The 19426-nt window shown below is 39.4% G+C and overlaps 1 protein-coding gene across 1 annotated transcript in view; it reads left to right on the forward strand.

Moving 5' to 3' along the window:
* LOC308229954 (protein arginine N-methyltransferase 8) overlaps window positions 1–19426 on the forward strand; it is a gene marked incomplete at both ends in the record, with an annotated part of 64011 nt that overhangs the window by 20748 nt on the left and 23837 nt on the right. The window contains 3 exons of the mRNA XM_080634354.1: window positions 4969–5154; window positions 9947–10102; window positions 15750–15813. Of these exons, the coding sequence (XP_080490480.1) occupies window positions 4969–5154; window positions 9947–10102; window positions 15750–15813 (406 nt within the window). The remainder of the gene's footprint in view (window positions 1–4968; window positions 5155–9946; window positions 10103–15749; window positions 15814–19426) is intronic.

A 19426-nucleotide genomic window follows, 5' to 3' on the forward strand; every position in this document is an offset into this window, starting at 1 on the left:
ACACAGTATTGATGCAGGACGTTTTAAGAGAAACACAGTTACACAGATCTGACTGCTGTCAGTTACATTTTCTGCTCATGTTGTCTCTAGTAATTTCCATTTTGCTTCACAGTTCTAAGTGAAAGCACTTCTTCAGTCTGTAGTGATTCTACAGCAATCATGAGGCCTTGGGTGACATGGTTTAGTGTGAGGTGTCCCTGCCCATGGCAGGGGGGTTGGAACTAGATGATCTTAAGGTCCTTTCCAACCCTAACTATTCTATGATTCTATTATTCTATTCTATTTGAATTACTTCTGTATTACTGCTTAAGTAAAAGAAAAGGTGAACAACTCATGCACGTGCAAGTCTTGCTCTTCATGTACTCTTGTGAATGCATAGACAGAGTCAAAGCTTTTCACAAGAAAGAAGCATCATTGTGGATGTCCACAGCAAAACATGAAAAGGTGTGTGGCAGCTATAGGAATGGGGTACCAGAATGCAGACCTTGCATGCCTAAGACCTGCAGGAAGCGTTCAGCTTCAGCTGATGCTGTGTGTGGTGCATGAAGCAGTTGCTTGTTGGAAAGAGGCACTAACAACTGTTGGGAGAGTCACAGGTTGGATTTTATGGACAAAGCATTCTACATTGTGTCCACAGACCAGGCAAGGATTTCTATTCAGTCTTAGTCAAGTGTGTGTCTGCTGTCAGCATACAATAGCATGTGCTGCCTTATGAATCAGCATCAATGGGAGTGCTGAGACAAAGCACACAACCCCTCATGGAAATCGTAAAGCGAGAAAGGGAAGGCAAACAGTAACAGTAAAAGCCAGGATAGAGACAGCCTATTAATGAATAGCAATAGTGGTGGGTCAAGGTAGACTGAGATATTTTAATTAACCTGAAACCATTCAGTGTAAAATTCACATCAGATCAAGAGAAAATCTGTACTATCACATATTAAGATCCAGTGGCCTGCAGCTCCAAAGGAAGTGGCACGGTGTCTTTGCTCTGTGCAGGGAAACTGTCTAATTTTTGCTAATTGAGATATGAAAGTGCCAAATGTGGGGCTTCTGTTCAATGTTGGTGCCTGTTTGATGGTAGTTCTGAGGTGGCACTGAACTGTGTAAATCAGTGTGTTGATTTTCTCTGGCACTTCAGCTGAGGAACTGCCGTTCCTCAGTTATGTTCTCCTTTCTGTCTGTATTTATCCTGCAGAGGTTAAAAAATAGTAATGGATAAACATGGATATTTCTTAGCCGGAGACCTCCTCTAGAGCTGAACTACATCTGGAACTACACTGAAGCTTGGCTAGGACATGGAGTAGGTGATCAATTAGAAAATTTTTCCCCTCCTCCATCCTAAAGCTCAGCAAAGCCTACAGAACAAAATGTCTTTTTAGAACTGTTGTGAAACACCTGGAGTTCAATGAGAGGGGAAGAAAAAGGCTGGGATATTAGATGCAAAGTGACTTTCAGGGATCAGTGCATTAGACGATTGATAAGCAGAAGAGGGTTTCAATTAAATTTTCTGCTAATTTAAGAAAGTGACTTGTACAGATAGAATATTCTGGTTATTTTGTTAATAATTAGCCTCTAAAAATAGCAAAGCTGTACTTTTTCATGTGAATTTCAGCTGTCTAATAATGAGAAAAAGCCTAAAATAACTGGGTTTATAGTTGATTAGCACTTTCTGGTTCTTGTTCCGTATCACTAGAGGGTCAGATAGGATGATGATGGGGTGGAGAAGAGGCTGTCCAGTGGCACAACTACTTCCCCTATATGAAACACATCATGAACATTGATAGCGGGGGCTGTAGTAGTGTGTGTGTCCTTTTTCATGCACTTGCCAGGGTTTTGTAATGTAGCTTTGAAGTACCAAACTATTTTTTGTTTCCTTTCCACTTTGTGTCTATCTTGAGGAGTTTCTCCTAAGGAGGTATAGAGTTAATTATTTGTACATCACTGGAACCATGATTCTGTTTAGCAAGGCAGGCACTTAGGCAGCAGCAAAGGCAATAGTATCATGCAGGAAGAAAATAAACAATGGAAAAGTTCGCACTTCTCTGGCTTCGTAGCTTTGTAACTCTTTATGCAATGATCTGCAACAAACTCTTCCTCTTCACTGCCTTCAACTTCGATATTTTCAGTACAGGCTTCTATAACTTCTGTTGCTATTTCTAAAACAAGCTGTGCCTTGTGATGTGAGGCGTTTTAAAGTAATCTGGCACATGAATATCTCTCTTCACTTGGAGTTGAATAAAACCATCAGTCATGTTTACATTTCTGCTCACTGCTTCCAGATAACAGTAGCATATCTTCCATGGCTTACAGTTGACCACAAAGTGAAAACAACTGCTAACAAACCCCTGGTAAAGCTGGGGTTTCATGCCTCAGAAAAACCTGTCCTTTAATATTTTTTTAACCTCACATCGTTGTCCCCCCAAAAAAAAGAGCTGAATTGCCTAATCCTCCTTAAAATACAGCTCATTACCTAGCATTCTGACTAGAGAACCCTAAAGATCCTTATGCACCATTTATGGCTTTGTAGTCATGGTGATAAATAGTATGTAATTCAGAATTTATGTGGAGTTCTATCAGCTTACCTGGGTGACCTACCACACATTATGGAGGCTTCTTCTGTAGGGCCTTGCAAGCTGAATGTCAGGCTTTGCGGAGAAGTAAAAGGGCAGTCTTTTTATTCACCCCTATGAGGTATACTGTAGAAAAGAGGTATGAAGGTGACGCTGATGAGTCCCTTCTGATGTACATAAAAGGGAACAGGCCAACAAGGGCAGAACAGTGAGAAACCTAGCTAGATCTTCCTCCCTGCTAGTTCAACACGTTTTTGCGAAGGCAGTCCTAGAAAACTGCCTTGTTATTTACTAAGCCCCACATTACAGAAGGAAAAGGAACTGATTTGTGAATGGCTTAATAACAATATAGGATTTGAGCTACTCCAGGAAAACACAGCATGGAACAATTTCTTCATCCTATTTGATTGCAAATACATTCCATCTCAAAAAGTGAGACAAGACTGGTGCTATTTGACCACGTTGCAGAATACAAAGGAAGGGCAAGACTAACAGCTGTAGTTTAAACCAGGGCTGTTCACAGCAATATGACACCTTCACAACCTTCTCATTCTGCCATGCCAAACCTGAAAGGGAGCTGGAAGTGGGAGTTCAGCCCCTGGACAGTGCACCGTAGCTGAGTATTACTTGTTGGGATAGAATTGCCTGCCCAATCAGACCAGATGAGACATTATAATTTCAGTATCAGTGCAAGCAGCAAGCATTTAGTGTTAATAATTATCAGTACCAAATATAGAGGTGACTGCAATGAATGCCCAGGAATGAAACTGATATGATTTATTTTTAGATTCCTTGAGTTTGAGACCAATATTTTAAAATCAGACGTAAGACCTGAAGTATTTTATTAATGCAGAGACAGTTCATCCCCGTGTGCAACTCCCTGAGAGGCAAATTGGAAATAAAATGACTCTAAACTTGGAAAAGCTCTTTATTTCCCAGAGGCTATAGCCTAATTCAGATGAAAAAATCTGTTATCATCTTTTCCTCTATTTGTCACTTTCAACAATAGACAGGCAATAGATGTACCTCAGAACTTCCCTCTGAACTACCACAAAAGCTAAACCTCTAATAGCTCTGTTAGAATAACAGGCTGTTTTTCATTCTTGTTAAGTACGCATCTTGATTGCTTTTGATCTAGAGAGTTTTGGATGTAGTGCTGCAAAGAGATCTGTCAAAACTCCTGAAAACCAGAAATCTCAGAAGGAAAATCTGTTGCACGAAAACACACAAGATAGTTTATACCTGCCTATTTTTTCTGGAAAATTGAATGGAGAGCAGGAAAAGAATTCCATGATGATCAAGTCAGCTTAAGTGCTTCCTGGCCTTTCATGGCTATTTTAGGTGTTATGTGCACTTCAGATTTTGATAGCGTACCGATTAGGTAATGTATGGCTGGCGATAACATTCTTAGCTCTCAGTTGACCTCAGTTTTTAATTCTAAATTCCCATTATGATATCAGACAAGTCTGTCTATGACAGGTTGATCTGGCATTTCAGTCACTCCGTGTAGAAACTTCAGAGCAGTGCTTCAGTTTGAAGTGGCTGAAAAAGGAGTCGCTTCAAAGCAAGCAGTTTCAAGAACCAGTTCTCTTTCCCAATTTTCTTACATGGTCTATGTCTCATGTTTGTTAAACATTCTGTTTTCAGTCTTAGATAATACAGGTGTCAAATATGAGTCAAGAGAGTGCATTCTACCTGTATGGAAATTTAAGTGTTGGAGATGCAATACACAAGAAGAAATGAAGTGGAGTGGGTGAGGGAGTTTTGGTAACAAATGACTCCTGCATCTCCCAGGAAACTAAATTAATGGATCACATACACCACACAGCTCCGTACAGTGCTTTCTGCACATGCTGAGAGACTTTCAGATAGTATCAAGTGCTTTCAGATATTGTGAACATTCTCAGACTTACCTCATCAATACATTACCTAACAAGTAAAGATCTGTTGTGAATCCTGTCCTTCTTGTTGCCAGCACTGTGTTCAAAATCCTTTGATTATGAGCTTTTCTTTGCAGGGAAACTATTAATTTATTACAACTCACCTCTCACAAAGCTGTGGCAGTTTGACATAAAAAGACACTGAAGGAAAAAACCTAGCTCTTAACTGCCTTGTGTCAATGTTTGGAGTCAGCCACTTCAGCCAACAACAATAACTTGCCATTACTCTGCACTAATGTGGGTATCTCCAGAAGAACGTAAAGGAAAAAACCATTAAAGGAATTTACCAATTCAAAGCAAGTAAGTTAAAGAGCCAGGAACAGATGGCAGCTTATGATACCCCAGGTGTCTTTGGTCTTATTATCTTCTAGCTAGTTACAATAATATCACTGTGCTAGTCAGAGAGAGAATTTTTTTCTTTTAATGTTGCCTCTTAACAATATTCCATGTTCTCCTAGGTTTGCCCCATACCATCCCAGCCTCCTCAGCCTACTGTTGTTCCAAAGCCAGTTCAATCTGTCATACATGTCCCATTGCAACCAAGCTGCCCAGGCCGAGGCAAGATGGCAAAACTCATCAATCCAGAAGAGATGACATCCAGGGATTATTACTTTGATTCCTATGCTCATTTTGGAATTCATGAGGTAATCTTATATTTATTTCATCATCATCATCATCACCATCATCATCATCATCACGATATTAATCATAATAATGTTTCTTTGATTTATTATTTACCCCATTTCCCTTGCTTATTCTTATATTCCTGTGACTTTCCTCAGAAGATCGTATAATCTTGGTTCAGTGCCACTTCTCTAGAGACCTGTACTCAAAACCTATGTCCCACTTACTTCCTTATAAATGCGTTCTCAATACAGTTTATATTAGCTATCTGTACAGTGGTAATCTTCATCAGTAAATCAATTTAGTGCACTTATGAGGGCTGTAAACTAACACAAACACACATAGAAACTACCTTATTGCTAAGTTAGGTCTTTTGTTCTCTTTCATATTGGAGCACAGATCCCAGCAGAACAGCTACTCAACTGATATGAGAAGCCAAATAATTTTGTGACTCTTGACATGTTACTTGAATGAATGGGCTGCATTAGTGGGTATAGCCCAATAGCCTCCAATAAATACTCTCCTGGAAAGAACACAAAATACATGTGGTTTATGTATTTACCATCAGAATTTTTACCATTAGAAAGCTGACTGTAGATCAGTTCTAAAGAAGACACTAACATTTTATATTTACATTACCTAAGAGGATGGGATCTTAAAGACTAGGGTGCAAAAAGGCGAACAATGTGAAATCAGTGGCACTTTTCACAAACCACTTAAAAACCAGTACCTATTTCCATTACTCTAGTAATTGATTGTAGGGCATATACATAAACAGAAGATTTGTATCTACAAGTTATATGCTGCCAGAGCAGCATTCAGAAGTTCCATCCAAGAATGGAAGAGGATAGAGGAACAACTGAGTGGGAAGGAGACCTAAAGGAAATATTGAAGACACATCAGAAACCTCAAATCAGATTGAGGCCTTGATGGAAGAAGCTCTGTAGGTCTCAGGGAGTGCAAGAAGTACCTGAGACCTTTTGCTGAGGCTGTGAAGTGGGAAGTTGCCTCCTTACCTGCAGAACGTGTGCATTGACTGATAAAGAATCTGTGTTAACAGGTAACGGAGCTGCTAGAGGAGGTTAGCTGACTGGATCTTGTACTCTGACAAGTACAAGAGCCTAAATCCTCAACTGTACTGAAAGGAGGAGCAGTCAGAGTCTGTACTTACCAGCTTTGGAAATGGAGACTCCTCTGACAGTGAAGGCTGGAAACTTGTAACTTCTGGCAACAGGAGGAAGGCTCCTGATCCGCCTGCACATCTCTACCTACAGAATAGGTTCAGTGCCTTCATTGTAGATGAGGGACGGGAAGTTCTGTCCAATGAATCATCAGAAATCGTTGGCCCTGAGCCATGCAGAAGCACTGGGAGAAAGCAACAAGTAGTGGAAGTCTCTCTCCTGCAAGGGACAGAGGCCCCCATCTGCTCACCTGGCCTGCTGTCTCAGCATTTGGATCTGGGACACTGTGGAGAGGCTGCTTACATATGTCCAGCCCTTAGATCAGCCTTGGATTGCTACTGCTGCTATTCTATATGAACACCAATGAGACCTGGAGCATATAAAGTGTGACTACACAACTCTTGGGATGATGATCAACAGCAAGGTGTGCCAGGTGCTTTTTTGCCTCAGTTGTACCAGTGAAAATAAGGACTTGAGGAGAAGTGCTCCTGCAGGTCCACAAGTGATTGTGCAGCTGGTGTCAATGACAAGTTTTCAGCTTTTATATCTACGGGAGCTTCTTTGAGGGTGGAGGTCTGCTAGGAAGATATGGAATCCACCTGACAAAACAGACAGGCCAAAACTGTCTTTGCCAACAGTTTGGCTAAGCTGCTGAGGAGGTCTTAGCTGAGAATGATAAAGGGTGATCACCCACAGTCACATGGGGAAGTTGCAGACCAAGTTTGTAAGCAAACAATGCACAGTGGTGAACAAGACCTCATAGTCAGTCAATAAAGCAGAGCAGAAGGGGCCCACTCCAAGTGTAAGCACAGAAAAAAGGAAGTACCAAGAGGCAGCATTATGGGGGAAGGTCTCATAGCTTTTCTGGAAAATCAACATGACAGAGAGCTTCTCTGAAGTGCCTGTACACTAACATATGCAGCCTAAGAATTGAACAGGAGGAATTAAAAATCAGTGTGCAGTTACATGGCTACAATCTCACGGGAAGCATGTTGATAAATCATGTTGATGATAAATCATGTTGATCCCTGTGAGATTGCTCACATGACTGGAATGCCAGAATGGCTGGATTCAGAGAGACAGAGAAGGTGAGAGAGACAGAGAGACAGACTGGGAAGGTGAAATGGCAGACAGAACAACAGAATGCTTGGGACAGATGATGAGCTTATGGATTAGGTTTAAATGGCAGACTGAGATGGTTGACAAGGTTGTGGTTGTCTGCCACAGAGCACCAGGAAAAAGAAGTAGATGAGGTCTTCTTCAGACAAGTGAAAGAAATCTCATGTCTGCATGGGACATGAGTCTGATTTTTGGTCCATGGGAGACTTTAATCACCCCTGCATCCGCTGAAAGGCAACTGAACAGGACATAAGCAAACCAGGACATTTTTAGAGTACATGGTGATAAATTCCTGGCACAAATGACCTGAATCAGTGGGAGAGAGGTGCGTGCCCTGCTGGTACTGATACTGACTAAAAAGAATGAACCATCTGGGGATGTGATGGTCTTGGCTGCAGTGACCATGAGATGAAGTTCAGGATCCTGAGATTATGGGTGCTCTTTCAGGGTTTATGCTGTTTGTCTTGTTGACAGCCCTGGGTTTTAGGAGAGCAGCCTTCATCCTTTTCAGGAGTCTACTTGGAAAAATCTCACGGGAGATATATTTATATACATGGATATACATTGATAAGATCCCCATCATCCCTCTCTTCGCCAGGCTGAACAATCCTACCTCTCTCAGTCTCTTCTCAAATGTCAGATGCTCCAATCCCTTAATCATCATCATGAGCTGTGACTGGATCTGTGACCACATCTCTTGTCCTGGGGAATCCAGAGCTGGACACAGAACCCCAGATATGGTCTCATGAGTGTTGAAACACCTCCCTTGACCTGCTGGTGATGCTTTTTTTTTTCAGTGCAGGCCAAAATGCTGCAAGGGCACATTGCTAGTTCATCTTCAAACTGCTGTCCACCACGTTCCCAAGACCATTTTCAGCAAACACTGCTTTTCAGACAGCTAGTCGTTAGCCTGTATTAGTTATATGAGGCTTTTTCTCCTAATGTCCAGGACTTTGCATTTCTCCTTTCTGGCTTTCTTGAGGTTCCTGTCAGATTTTTCTTCAGCTTGTTGAGATTCTGATTTGCAGCACAATCATCTGGTGAATCAACCACTCATCGCAGTTTTCTATCAACTGCAAACTTGGTGAAACTGCACTCTGTCCCACCATCCAGGTTATTGTTGAAGGTATATCATACTGGCACCACTAGTGCCACTGGCCTCCAGATGAACTTCATGTTGCTGATCAGAACATCTTGAGAGCAGCAGTTCAGTCAGTTTTCAGTCCACAGTCCATTTAGGTAGTCCACAATTCATCAGTTTTTAAATGAGGATGTTGGGAAACAGTGTTGAAAAGCCTGCTAAAATCAACATAAACAAGTGTCCACTCCTCTCATCCACAAAGCCTGTTATTTTACCATAAAAAGCTATCAGGAGATCAGTCATCTCCAAATATATGCTTAACACTCCCATCACCATCTTGTCCTTAATATGTTTGGAAAGAGTCTCCATGAGAGTGTGCTTCATCAGTGTTGTTGGACTGTTCCTCTGCCTCTGTGTTTGATTGATACCAAACCATGCTTTATGGTGATAAAAACAGCCTTTTATTCATCTACAGTATTCAGTACATAAAGTCTTCTGCCAAGACAGGTGAGCAACTGATATATGTAACAATCCAATGGACTGGTGCTCCAGATTGCTGGACAGTGAACTGATTCTTTTTATCCTGAAATTCAAAACCTCATTTGCCTACTTGCTTAAACTATGAAATTAGGGCAGTAATATAAGCAAAACTTCAGCCTTCTAGACCTAACAGAAGCTTTTTTAGAAAATTAAAGTGTATATTGAGTGGCCTACACTTATCTTAAGAATGGCATTTGGATCTTGACCTGTGTGCTCTCTATTGGTATAGTTTGACTAAGAGCGAGGTTTCAATGCAATGAAGTGCATGTATTCCTGCTATCAATAAAGCAAAAATCAACACCTGACAAAGACGCCTTGAAATAGTGAGAAAGTAGTCTAGGCTATACATTAATATCTTCTGGAAATTGGTCATGTAAATGAGTGAACAAAAGAGCAGTAAGGAAGTACCATATAGCACAGTATCTCCAAGCTCTGCTATGGACTTCATGCGTCACTTTGGGCAAGGCTATAAAGGCTGCTATTTTATAATTGTTTATGGAACAGTTTTGTTTGTATTCAAAGAGGAGCCTCAGAAGGCCCCTTCTCTGAGGCTCTAGGTTGTGCATGATTTAAGAGAAAGGGAAAAACTTGGATTTCTGTATGGCTTCCGTCTATGACAAAAGCAGTGCTGTGGTTAGATTGCATTCTGGTTGTCAATTATAACAGTGAAGTAATATTTAGAGAAATAAAACTGTACAAAGGATATCATGCTTCTTCTTAACAATTCAGTTCTAAGTAGCTAGTATTTTACAGTTGCTTTGATGTGTGCACACCACTCTTCAGGTTGTGTATTAATAATGCTTAAGTTGTAAGAATAGAATGTATTCAGCAGCGGTGATGGATGCATATAAGCTCTTCAAATAATAACACAATGGTTTTTTTTCATCACAGGAAATGTTAAAGGATGAAGTGCGCACATTAACCTATAGAAACTCAATGTATCACAATAAACATGTTTTTAAAGATAAGATTGTCCTTGATGTTGGAAGTGGCACAGGAATCCTCTCCATGTTTGCTGCAAAGGCAGGAGCCAAGAAGGTATATGGGGTAAGAAGACTTTCTGTCATATTTTGAGTTTGCACATTTTGCCTGAGAATGTCTTGGTGATTTACCTTTTCCTGTTTGTCTTGTTTTGAAATTCTTCTCCCCAAGCTCTTGTATGGCTTGATTTACAGTGACTTTGGTGGAGTTGTCTTGCTTTCTATGACTTGCAGTAGTGTGCCTTTTCCAAATTTAGAAACAATGTGTTTTCTGTGTGTGAATCTTCGGTGATCTGCTACATATCCATGTTGCTTCTTGGCTGCAAAAAGAACGTTAAAGGGACTCTCATACTCAGCGGAGTCAAAGGAAATATCTTGCTTTTTTAAATTCTTAAGTTCTGCAACTTTGTAGTCTTGGAACCTAATTTCTTTAATACACTTTTCCTTGTACATTACAACTCAGCAAATTATGCAAGAAAGCATTTGCATGTTTTCGGTGCCAACAATAATGCTTTTCAGAGGCAGAAAGGTACCTTGATACATTGAACTTCAGAAGCACAAACACGCAGTTCTCTGCAGGGAAGTCATTAAAGAGAGTGTAGACTTGCTTTTAAGTATATTGAGAGTTATTTGTACTGACTCTAAAATTGCAAAGACAATTTCTTTTTGCTTTGGACTTCTGTTTGTGTCCTGCAGACACAACCCAAGGTAGAAAAGGGCAAGTAGATTCTATTTCTTTGTGTACTTTTTTACAAAAATTGTTTACTAAAACTCGGTTTGTACATGTGTGCATTTGAAGGCACTGACATAGCCAAGTATCAAAACTATGCATATTTGTTCCTGGTAATGATACGTGAACTACCAGGACTCCTGTTGAATTCTCAGGCTTATATTTTCAAAATCCAATGTTAATTCTGAGTGCCTCATCTGAGTGTCATCTGGGTATTAGACTAGAGCATGGAAGTATATGTAGCTGAAATCAGAAGGTGCTGTCAAAATTTTTGGAGTTTAGACATGAGACTTAATATACAGAGTTGGCAGCTAGAATGTATTTCTTGTGAACCAAATACACTATTTATTATCTCAGTGCCTCAGGAAGGATAAACCTGTAGCCTTCTCTGATGCAGGAATGCAGGTCTCATGCAAGGATGTTGCAGTGCTGTAAAAATGTAAGCATACACAAAATGATGATGCTGTCTCTCAGATCCCTGGCCATATGGTCTTGTTCCCTCCCTTGTGCTGGCACTGGTGCTTATTTGATTCTACAGTGAGCCAGCTCACTGGCAGCAAATTCACCCAGTAAAAGAAAAGTAAATACTTTTCCACAGGTCTGTGGTTGTTGGGGGTTTTTCCCTGCTTTGGACTACTTTACATTTCAGGCTGTATCTCAGGCATTTATAAAGCTCAGTATCACACCAGTGTCAGCTCATCCGTGGACTGTTCAGCACTGAAGCTGCGGGGTGTGCTATGCAGGAAACAGCTCTCAAAGGATCTCACCTAGGTGTGAAACTCCTCTGCTACAGCTTAAGAGTTTTAACCTTCTTGCCACACAAGCTACCTCAGCATGAGTCCCAGCAAGCTACAGGGTTGTGTTTGCATTGGAAAAGCAGATATTTCAGAGATCTGGAAGTGGCAATCTTACTGTCAAACTCAGACTTTATGGTCCTATTCACAAAGATTGCCAATGGAAACTGTGAGTGTTCCTTTTAAAAAGCAAACATTTGCCATAAAGCCGAGATGTTCCAGTTACTTCTCTACAGTTAGATGTGATTTTTCAAATAGCATGACGTGGGAACTGTTGACAAATGCAGAGTGTTGGTTTTTTGACTACAGCGCCACTGATATCGTTCCTCTTTCTCACTTTTGAGATTTGAGAATTTGAACTCTTCTTCAGGTTCAGATTCATCCACTACCCTGTCTGGTTCTTCTTATCCCTTTTTACTCAATGTTGGACTTATTTCTTGTTACTGCTTCAGTCATCTGCTAGAATAATCTCTGGGTCTTCAAGAGGTGTAAATCCTAGAATCACTGACTCATAGAAAGATTTAGTGTAGAAGACCTCTGGAAGTATCTAATCCAGTCTCCTACTCAAAGCAGATTTAAATTTAAAACCGTATCAGGTTGCTCAAAGCCTTGTACTGTCCAATTTGAAAGATCTCCAAGGGTATGGAGACCCTAAATCCTCTCTTGGAACCTATTCTAGTGCTACAATCAGCAGGTATTTCCCTTGCTGCAGCTCATGAGTACTGACTTACCCTGTCACTGTGCACTTCAGAGAAGAGTTTGACTTTGTTTTCTCTGCAAGCCCTTTTTAGGTAGTCTAAGTCAAGTATTGGATTGGGAGAATCTCTTTTACAAGCTGAACAGAACCAGCCCCCTCAGTTTTATTTCTTTCTTCACATGCTCTGACCCTTGACTATTGTGGGAGGATGACAGTAGACTGTGCAATGGTGTTCATCTATTTGAGGAGCTGTTGTAAGACATGTAGAGATAAGATTGGCATGTGGCTATTGGTACTTGGGAGGGGTGACTGAGGGATTGAAAAATACATTCAGTTATCCCTTGAAAACTTGGCTCAAGTGCTTCATTTAGTCATACAAAATTCGGGACAGTCACTGAAGTAGAACTATCTGAATTATATAGTATTTTCAGATGAACAAGACATTGTAGGTAAGAAGAAGGTAAGCAGACATATACAATGAAGGGACATGTTAGATGTTAGCTGATTTGTATAAAAGGTAGTGATGAGGACACAGCCCAGGAGAGAAGAACTGTGGGAATGTGGTGGCTCTTTCAGGAAAAGACTCCAGTAGAAGAGGAGGCATTGGCAGCATCAGATTGTAGAGATGAACATACACACACAGAACTAGATAGAGCTGAAGAAGCTCACAGGTCCCTCAAGGGCCCATACTGGCACCACAATTATTTAATATATTCATTAATGACATAGATAGTGGGATTGAGTTTATCCTCAGCAAGTTTGCACATGACACAAAGCCGAGTGGTGCAGTTGATATACTTGGAGAAAGTGATGCCATCCAGACAGACCTTGAGAGGCTTGAGAAGTGGACCGGTGTGAACCTCATGAAGTTCAAGAAGGCCAAGTGCAAGGTCCTTCCCTTAATCAGGGCAATCCTCAATGTCAGTACAGACTAGGTGATGAATTGATTGAGAGCAGTACTGCAGAGAAGGACTTGGGGATACTGGTGGATGGAAAATTTGGTATGAGTCAGCACTGCATGCTTACATGTTAGAAAGCAGATTGTATCCTAACCTGCATAAAAAGAAGCATGGCCAGCAGCTCAGAAAGGTGATACTCTCCCTCTACTCTGCTCTGGTGAGACCTTGCCTGAAGTACTGTATCCAGCTCTGGGGTCACAAGTACAGGAAAGATATAGGCCTGTTACAGTGAGTCTAGAGAAGGGCCACAAAAAATATCATGGAGCTGAAACACCTCCCTGTGAAGAAAGACTGAGAGTTGGGCTTGTTCAGCCTGGAGAAGAGAAGGCTTTGGGGAAACAATAAATGTGACCTTCCAGTGTATAATGGGGGCTTATAAGAATGATGGAGAAAGACTTTTTACAAGAGCCTATAGTAATAGGACAAGGGGCAATGGTTTTAAACTGACAGAGGGTAGATTTAGACTGGATATAAGGAGAAGTTTTTTACTATGAGGATGATGAGACCCTGGAACAGGTTGCCCAGAGTTGTAGATGCCCCATCCCTGGAACTGTTCAAGGCCAGGTTGCATGGGGCCTTAAGCAACCTAGTGAAAGATGCTCCTGCCCATGGCACTAGATGATCTTTAAGGTCCCTTCCAACCAAATAATTCTATGACTGTAAACTGAGGTACGGACATATTTCGTTGGAACACAGTTTTCGTAAAATCCAAATGCTTTGTAAAATCGGATAGATTTGAGCAGATCACTGACTTGAAAGAGAATTGGGGAAAAGCCTGGCAACACTGTTTATTTTTTCTTATTTCTTCACTTACAGAATTCAGTATTTTCTTTTTTTCTGAAATTAGTTGCTTTTTAAAATACATTTGTACCACAATACGGAATCCAAGTCAAAGTAGAGACAAAAAGCTTTAGACATCCTAAAGCAAGTTTATTTTCTGAAATGCATATTCCTTCCTGTAACATTTGAGTAGGGTTTTTTTTTATTATTTTGCTTCTTTGAGAATAAAGCTGATTTTGGGAACTCATGGTCATTCGTGAAATATAACTTTTTATTTCTTTGCGTCTTTTTCTTTAGAAAGGTTGGAAAGCCACCTTCAAAAACGTACATACCCATGCTTTATTAAAAAAAATAGTCCAAGACAAACAGAAAGAATGGGCAATGAAAATGACAGACAGATGTGAATACAGACAGGAAAAATGAGTATGTTGTAATGGCTGTAAGTATAGATGAGGCATATTATAGAGTTTACAGTAAGGGAAGAAGAAGCTGAATGGAGAAAAAGGACAAAGTTCTCTCCAAGGGATTTGTCCCTTGGACTCTTTGAACTATCACTCTGGTGTTCCTTTGTACATGCCAATTTTGATTTATATTCAGGCAGTTGAGTCAGACATCTTATGGAGTGGTTTGCATCCACAGGCAAGCTAAATAGAATTAATGCTCATGTTCCCATGGGGACAGGGATCGCTATAATGACTGCTATTATGTCTAGCTGTTTCATGGGCTATATAAAAAGAATAAAGGATTTGTACATCCTGCCATCTGTGATGCCGTCACTGGGGTCAAGCACAGTTTGGCTTTTAGAGATTAAATGGAGATCACTAGACATATAAAACATTTCACTAGAGATAATATAATTCTAGTTGACATTGACATAGGGGGATTAGAGAGACAAGGATTATACAAAGTATTATTGGAAGTTTAATGTCAAATTTGAAAGAGGGAAAATAGAAAATCATTTACTGACTACTAATTTGGCCCTCTTGATTTTACAAGGGCACAAACCCCAGAAATCTCGAAAAGATATCAAAGGTCATTGCAAACATGAGCTCTTATGATAGGAGTCAGATTTTAACAAATTTAAGGGCAAATCTAAAGCTAGAACATACTTTGTAATTTGTTTCCTAGTTAAAGAACAGAACTGGTCATGGGAAAAACATGCAGATCTGGGTGTTTTTGTAAATACAGCAATTTCAGTCATTTCTTATGTGTAACATGTCTGTTGTTTGGTTTTGTTTTATAGCTTGTATTGCCAAAGTGGATAAATTTTTCACAGAGAGAATTGCTTCTTGACACAGACTAGTATTGGCATAGCTTGAATTTGAACATTATTCACAATGTTTGAATGCATTTTGTTTTAAGATACGTGAGGAAATGTAACACCATGCTAATTCATTCCCTTCAGCAGTTGTGTGTTGGGTTTTTTTTATTATTTATATTCTCAAGTAGCAGGAATAAATTAATATTATTAATAAATTACATAATTTTGGTTTAGGAGCTCTTTTTTCCTCATTTCAATCGTTTTAAAATCTTTTCTATATGAGCCACTTTAACTCAAACACAGACTGCAGTTTAAGTATTAAGATATTATTGATCATGATTCTGCCCACCCAGGTTTTACTCTTTATCAGTGGTGATACATTCTTGGTAGAGTTTTCGCTGCCTTCAGTAGATTTTGGTTTTATTCATATAGCTGAAATTTCTAGCACATATTTACTCTTCCTCTTGCTTCTCTTTTTTTCTTGTTCTCCTAGATCGAATGCTCAAGTATATCTGACTATTCAGAAAAAATTATCAAGTCGAACCACTTGGACCACAGTAAGGCATATATAAAAATATTTTCTTCAGGAGAAAGAGAAGATAACTGTTTCGCTTTTTCTGTTTGATTTATGTTGTGTTGTTTATATGTAAATGGTAATTTTGCATAATTTACTTATGTAAATGCAAAACTAAACACCTCATTCTAGGCACTACAACAGGTCCTCATAGGAGAAGTTACTTGTATATTTACTTCTAGGCTTACAGACTACAGAAGCAAGTAGGACTTGTCAGCGGGCAGTTTGGTTCAGCAAAGCAGGCAGAAGGCCCCATATTAGAGCTGAACTTTTCAAACTAATTCTGCCATTTAAATTCCACCTTATTTCTTAAATAGAATCGACACACATTCAAACTGAAATAAGGTTCAAAGCAAAACGTATTTCATATCTATAAATTTATATCTATAAACATTTTTCTCTGAGAATTTCTTCTGACTTCCAACTTTAAAAAAATACTTTTTGAAAAAGCATATTGAAATAAACACACTCATATAAATTAAAATGTTCAGGTCTGAGAATAATGGTACCAGAGAAAACTTCTGTTTTTTCCCTGAAAACTGTTGGCATTTCCAGGGATGTGGAAACCCTTCAATTAAAAAAAAAATCTCCAACAAGCTCCATTTCATACCTTCAGTCCTCTTCCAAATCACCGTACACAAGATATGTTTGTAACAATCTAAAAAAATCAGGGTTTTTTTTTAACTGAAGCTGTGCAACACTTCTTGTTTAAAAGTGTTTCTGTGAAGGATTTGCCTTTGCTGCAGAGCAGTACAGGTCATAGCTGACTAGAGCGTATAATTTGCCCCATGTTTACCTGTGTCTGCGCTGGTGCTATGCTAGCACGTGCACAGGGATAAATTTTTGTTATGGTTTAGATCTGTTCTAATTTTTATTGCTGTCGCTTGCAGCTTCTGACTAACACAGAGATGTTTGGGAGGAGAATTGATTGTAGAGAATGTGCTTTAAAGTGTGTAGTGTGAAAGAAACAGCAGTGACATGGGATGTAATAGGCCAGATGGTGTATGCAACTTTTGGTTCAGGAAAAGAAGGAAGCAAAAGACCAGAGAATACTCTCCTCCACGGGGGAGATAGGGCACTAAAACAATGAGGTGTTGACCTCAACTTGGTTATCCTGTACCTTTGGTGCAGAGCCCAGAGTGGCCTTTCATGAAATAGCTATACAAACAGCACACCACAAATCATTTTTGTATTTCCAGCAACAGGAATTGTGTATGAAGGGATCATTGTCAGAATAAATAAGAAGGATCCAGTATGCTCCAGAGGTTGCAGAAGGTGTTCACCTCTGCTTCTTCCTCCTGTTTCTCCAAGGAGCAAGTCCTCGAAAAAACTGTGGAGGAAGAAGCAGAGACCTCTTCCTTTCGGCAAAAAGAGAACTTGCCTGGACAGATTCAGCAGTCTATCCAATTGCAGTTTGGTCTCCAGTATAGACAAATGACACAACTGAATGAACATTTACACTTATCTACATTCACTTTTATTTTAATGCAGCCAGGTACTGAGACAAACAGTCTTGTTGCTTATGGAAATTTTTTCTTTTCTTCCCCCCTAATTGTTTAGAGAAATGCAGAGTCAGCAAAAGGGGCTATATCAAAAGAAAAGCCACTGTTTTCAGAACAGATACAATACAGCTGGGACAGCACAATCTGTTCCCACATGATGCCTGATGAAGATATTTCATCAAAATGAAGGGAGGTGCAAGAAGCCTGTGCTGCTGCTGCTTACGCTGTGACTGTTCTAGGTATAAACAGAGGGCTTCAAAGTCTGCAGGTGTGTCACTCTGGCAGCTGTCAACAGTGCTAAAATTCAGTAAAAAAAATTAGTGGTAGTGAAAGTTCTCGGAAGAAAAGAGATCTCATGAATGGAGCTTATAGACATGAAGAGTCTTTAGTATAACAGCAGATGAACTATTGAGCTACTAAGTGTGAAAGGAAGGACTTTAAAGAATGGGAAGGATAAGAGAAATCTGCTCTTTTCCAATCAGATTGCTCTTAGCAATACTTTGATGTTACCAGTTTGAATTGGCATGTTCCAAACTTCTTTGGGGGCTGATGTGGATTAAAATTTGCTATGCAAATAAAGTGGCCACATCTGGTTAGGATAATACTAGTACTGCGTGAATGTTAGAAGGTTAAAACCTCTTTTTTGCTGGGTTGAGTTCTAAAAATCACTCAACCCACACTAACACTCTTAAATAGCTAACCTAGTTCTAGCTAAATGAAAGTATCTTCATCTTCAAACCAAATGTTGAGAATTTTCATCAGTAAAAATTGCCATAATTAAAAATTTACATTAAGAGTAATATAATAATCTTAATCTTATTAATTATTAATGAAATGTAAAATATTCCCTACTCATTTTATTCCTGAATTTCAAGTGCATCCATTACCTTGTTAAGGAAGAATACAGAACCATGAGACTTTACAAGCTGCAAATTGTTTGTTCAAATTATTTATAATACTTTTGTAAGTAGGAAGCATTTGTTTAAAATGCAAGAATGATTAGTGAATTGTGTAGTGATCCTAAAACAAAAGTATTTGTTACCACTAAACTAAATATGGACCAGCATTTAATTTTTTTCTTTAAGCAAAATACCTGTTTTAGTATCAACCAGTTGTATTACTGCTTGTTGATTTGCTTTTGCAGCGCATGCCCAGTCTCCTATAAGTGGTATATAGTACTGCCAGTAATTTAAAGCACTGTGTTATAGTGTCTCTGAGGATCTGGTGTTTTACTACATCAAAATTCTAGCAACCTTTTTAATTTCCTTGAAACTAATTTGGTGATGAAATACCTGACAGCAATATTTTCCAGCAGTCACTTTAGATAGCTGTGGAAAGTTGTCCAGGTCCAAACAAGGTAGACGATTCAGCGTGAGAATACCAGTATGTTATAGAAGATTCTATCATGAAGCAGAAGGGAATGAAAAATAACTTTTCATGACAGAAGTGTGTTTGTACACACTTTCTTGTTTGTGTATTGTTAGGCTAGATCTACCTTACTCAGTTAGGTCAGCTCCCCAGAGTTCCTGGAAGAAATAGGCCTTAGTTTCTTCATAGTGAAGCTAGCGTAATATGTTTGAAAAGTGGGTGAGAATTAGATCCTACTTCCATAAATCTCTAATACCACAGTGAAGAGATCATATATGTGTCACCCTACAGGGATGTTTAAAGGATTTTAGGTGGATTCTTTGCATTACTTTGTCAATGATACAGGCATCTTCCAAATTCCAAAGGGTATATAAAATGAGATCAGGCAGGTATCCAGGTAAGACCTGTTCTTCTGTTGCTTTTATATATGGCTGTTATTTTGTTTGAGTTTTGATTTTGTTTGCTTTGGGTTTTTTGTTTGTTGGTTGGGTTTTTTTGGGGTTTGTTTTTTCTTTTTTTGGTTGGTTGGTTGTTTATTTTGTTTTGCTTTTGGTTTTGTTTGTGTTTTTTTTATTTTTGTTGGGGTTTTTTGGTTTGGTTTGATTTTTTTCTTTTATACTGACACTAAAACGCAAGTAGTTTTAAAGTAGTGTAAGATCCATTGAGTCACATGGAGTTACCCCTTATCTACAGGCATTGAAGGACAGAATCATATTGAAAAGGTCA

This window comes from Psittacula echo, assembly GCF_963264785.1.
Source record: "Psittacula echo genome assembly, chromosome: 1".
Lineage (NCBI taxonomy): Eukaryota > Metazoa > Chordata > Aves > Psittaciformes > Psittacidae > Psittacula > Psittacula echo.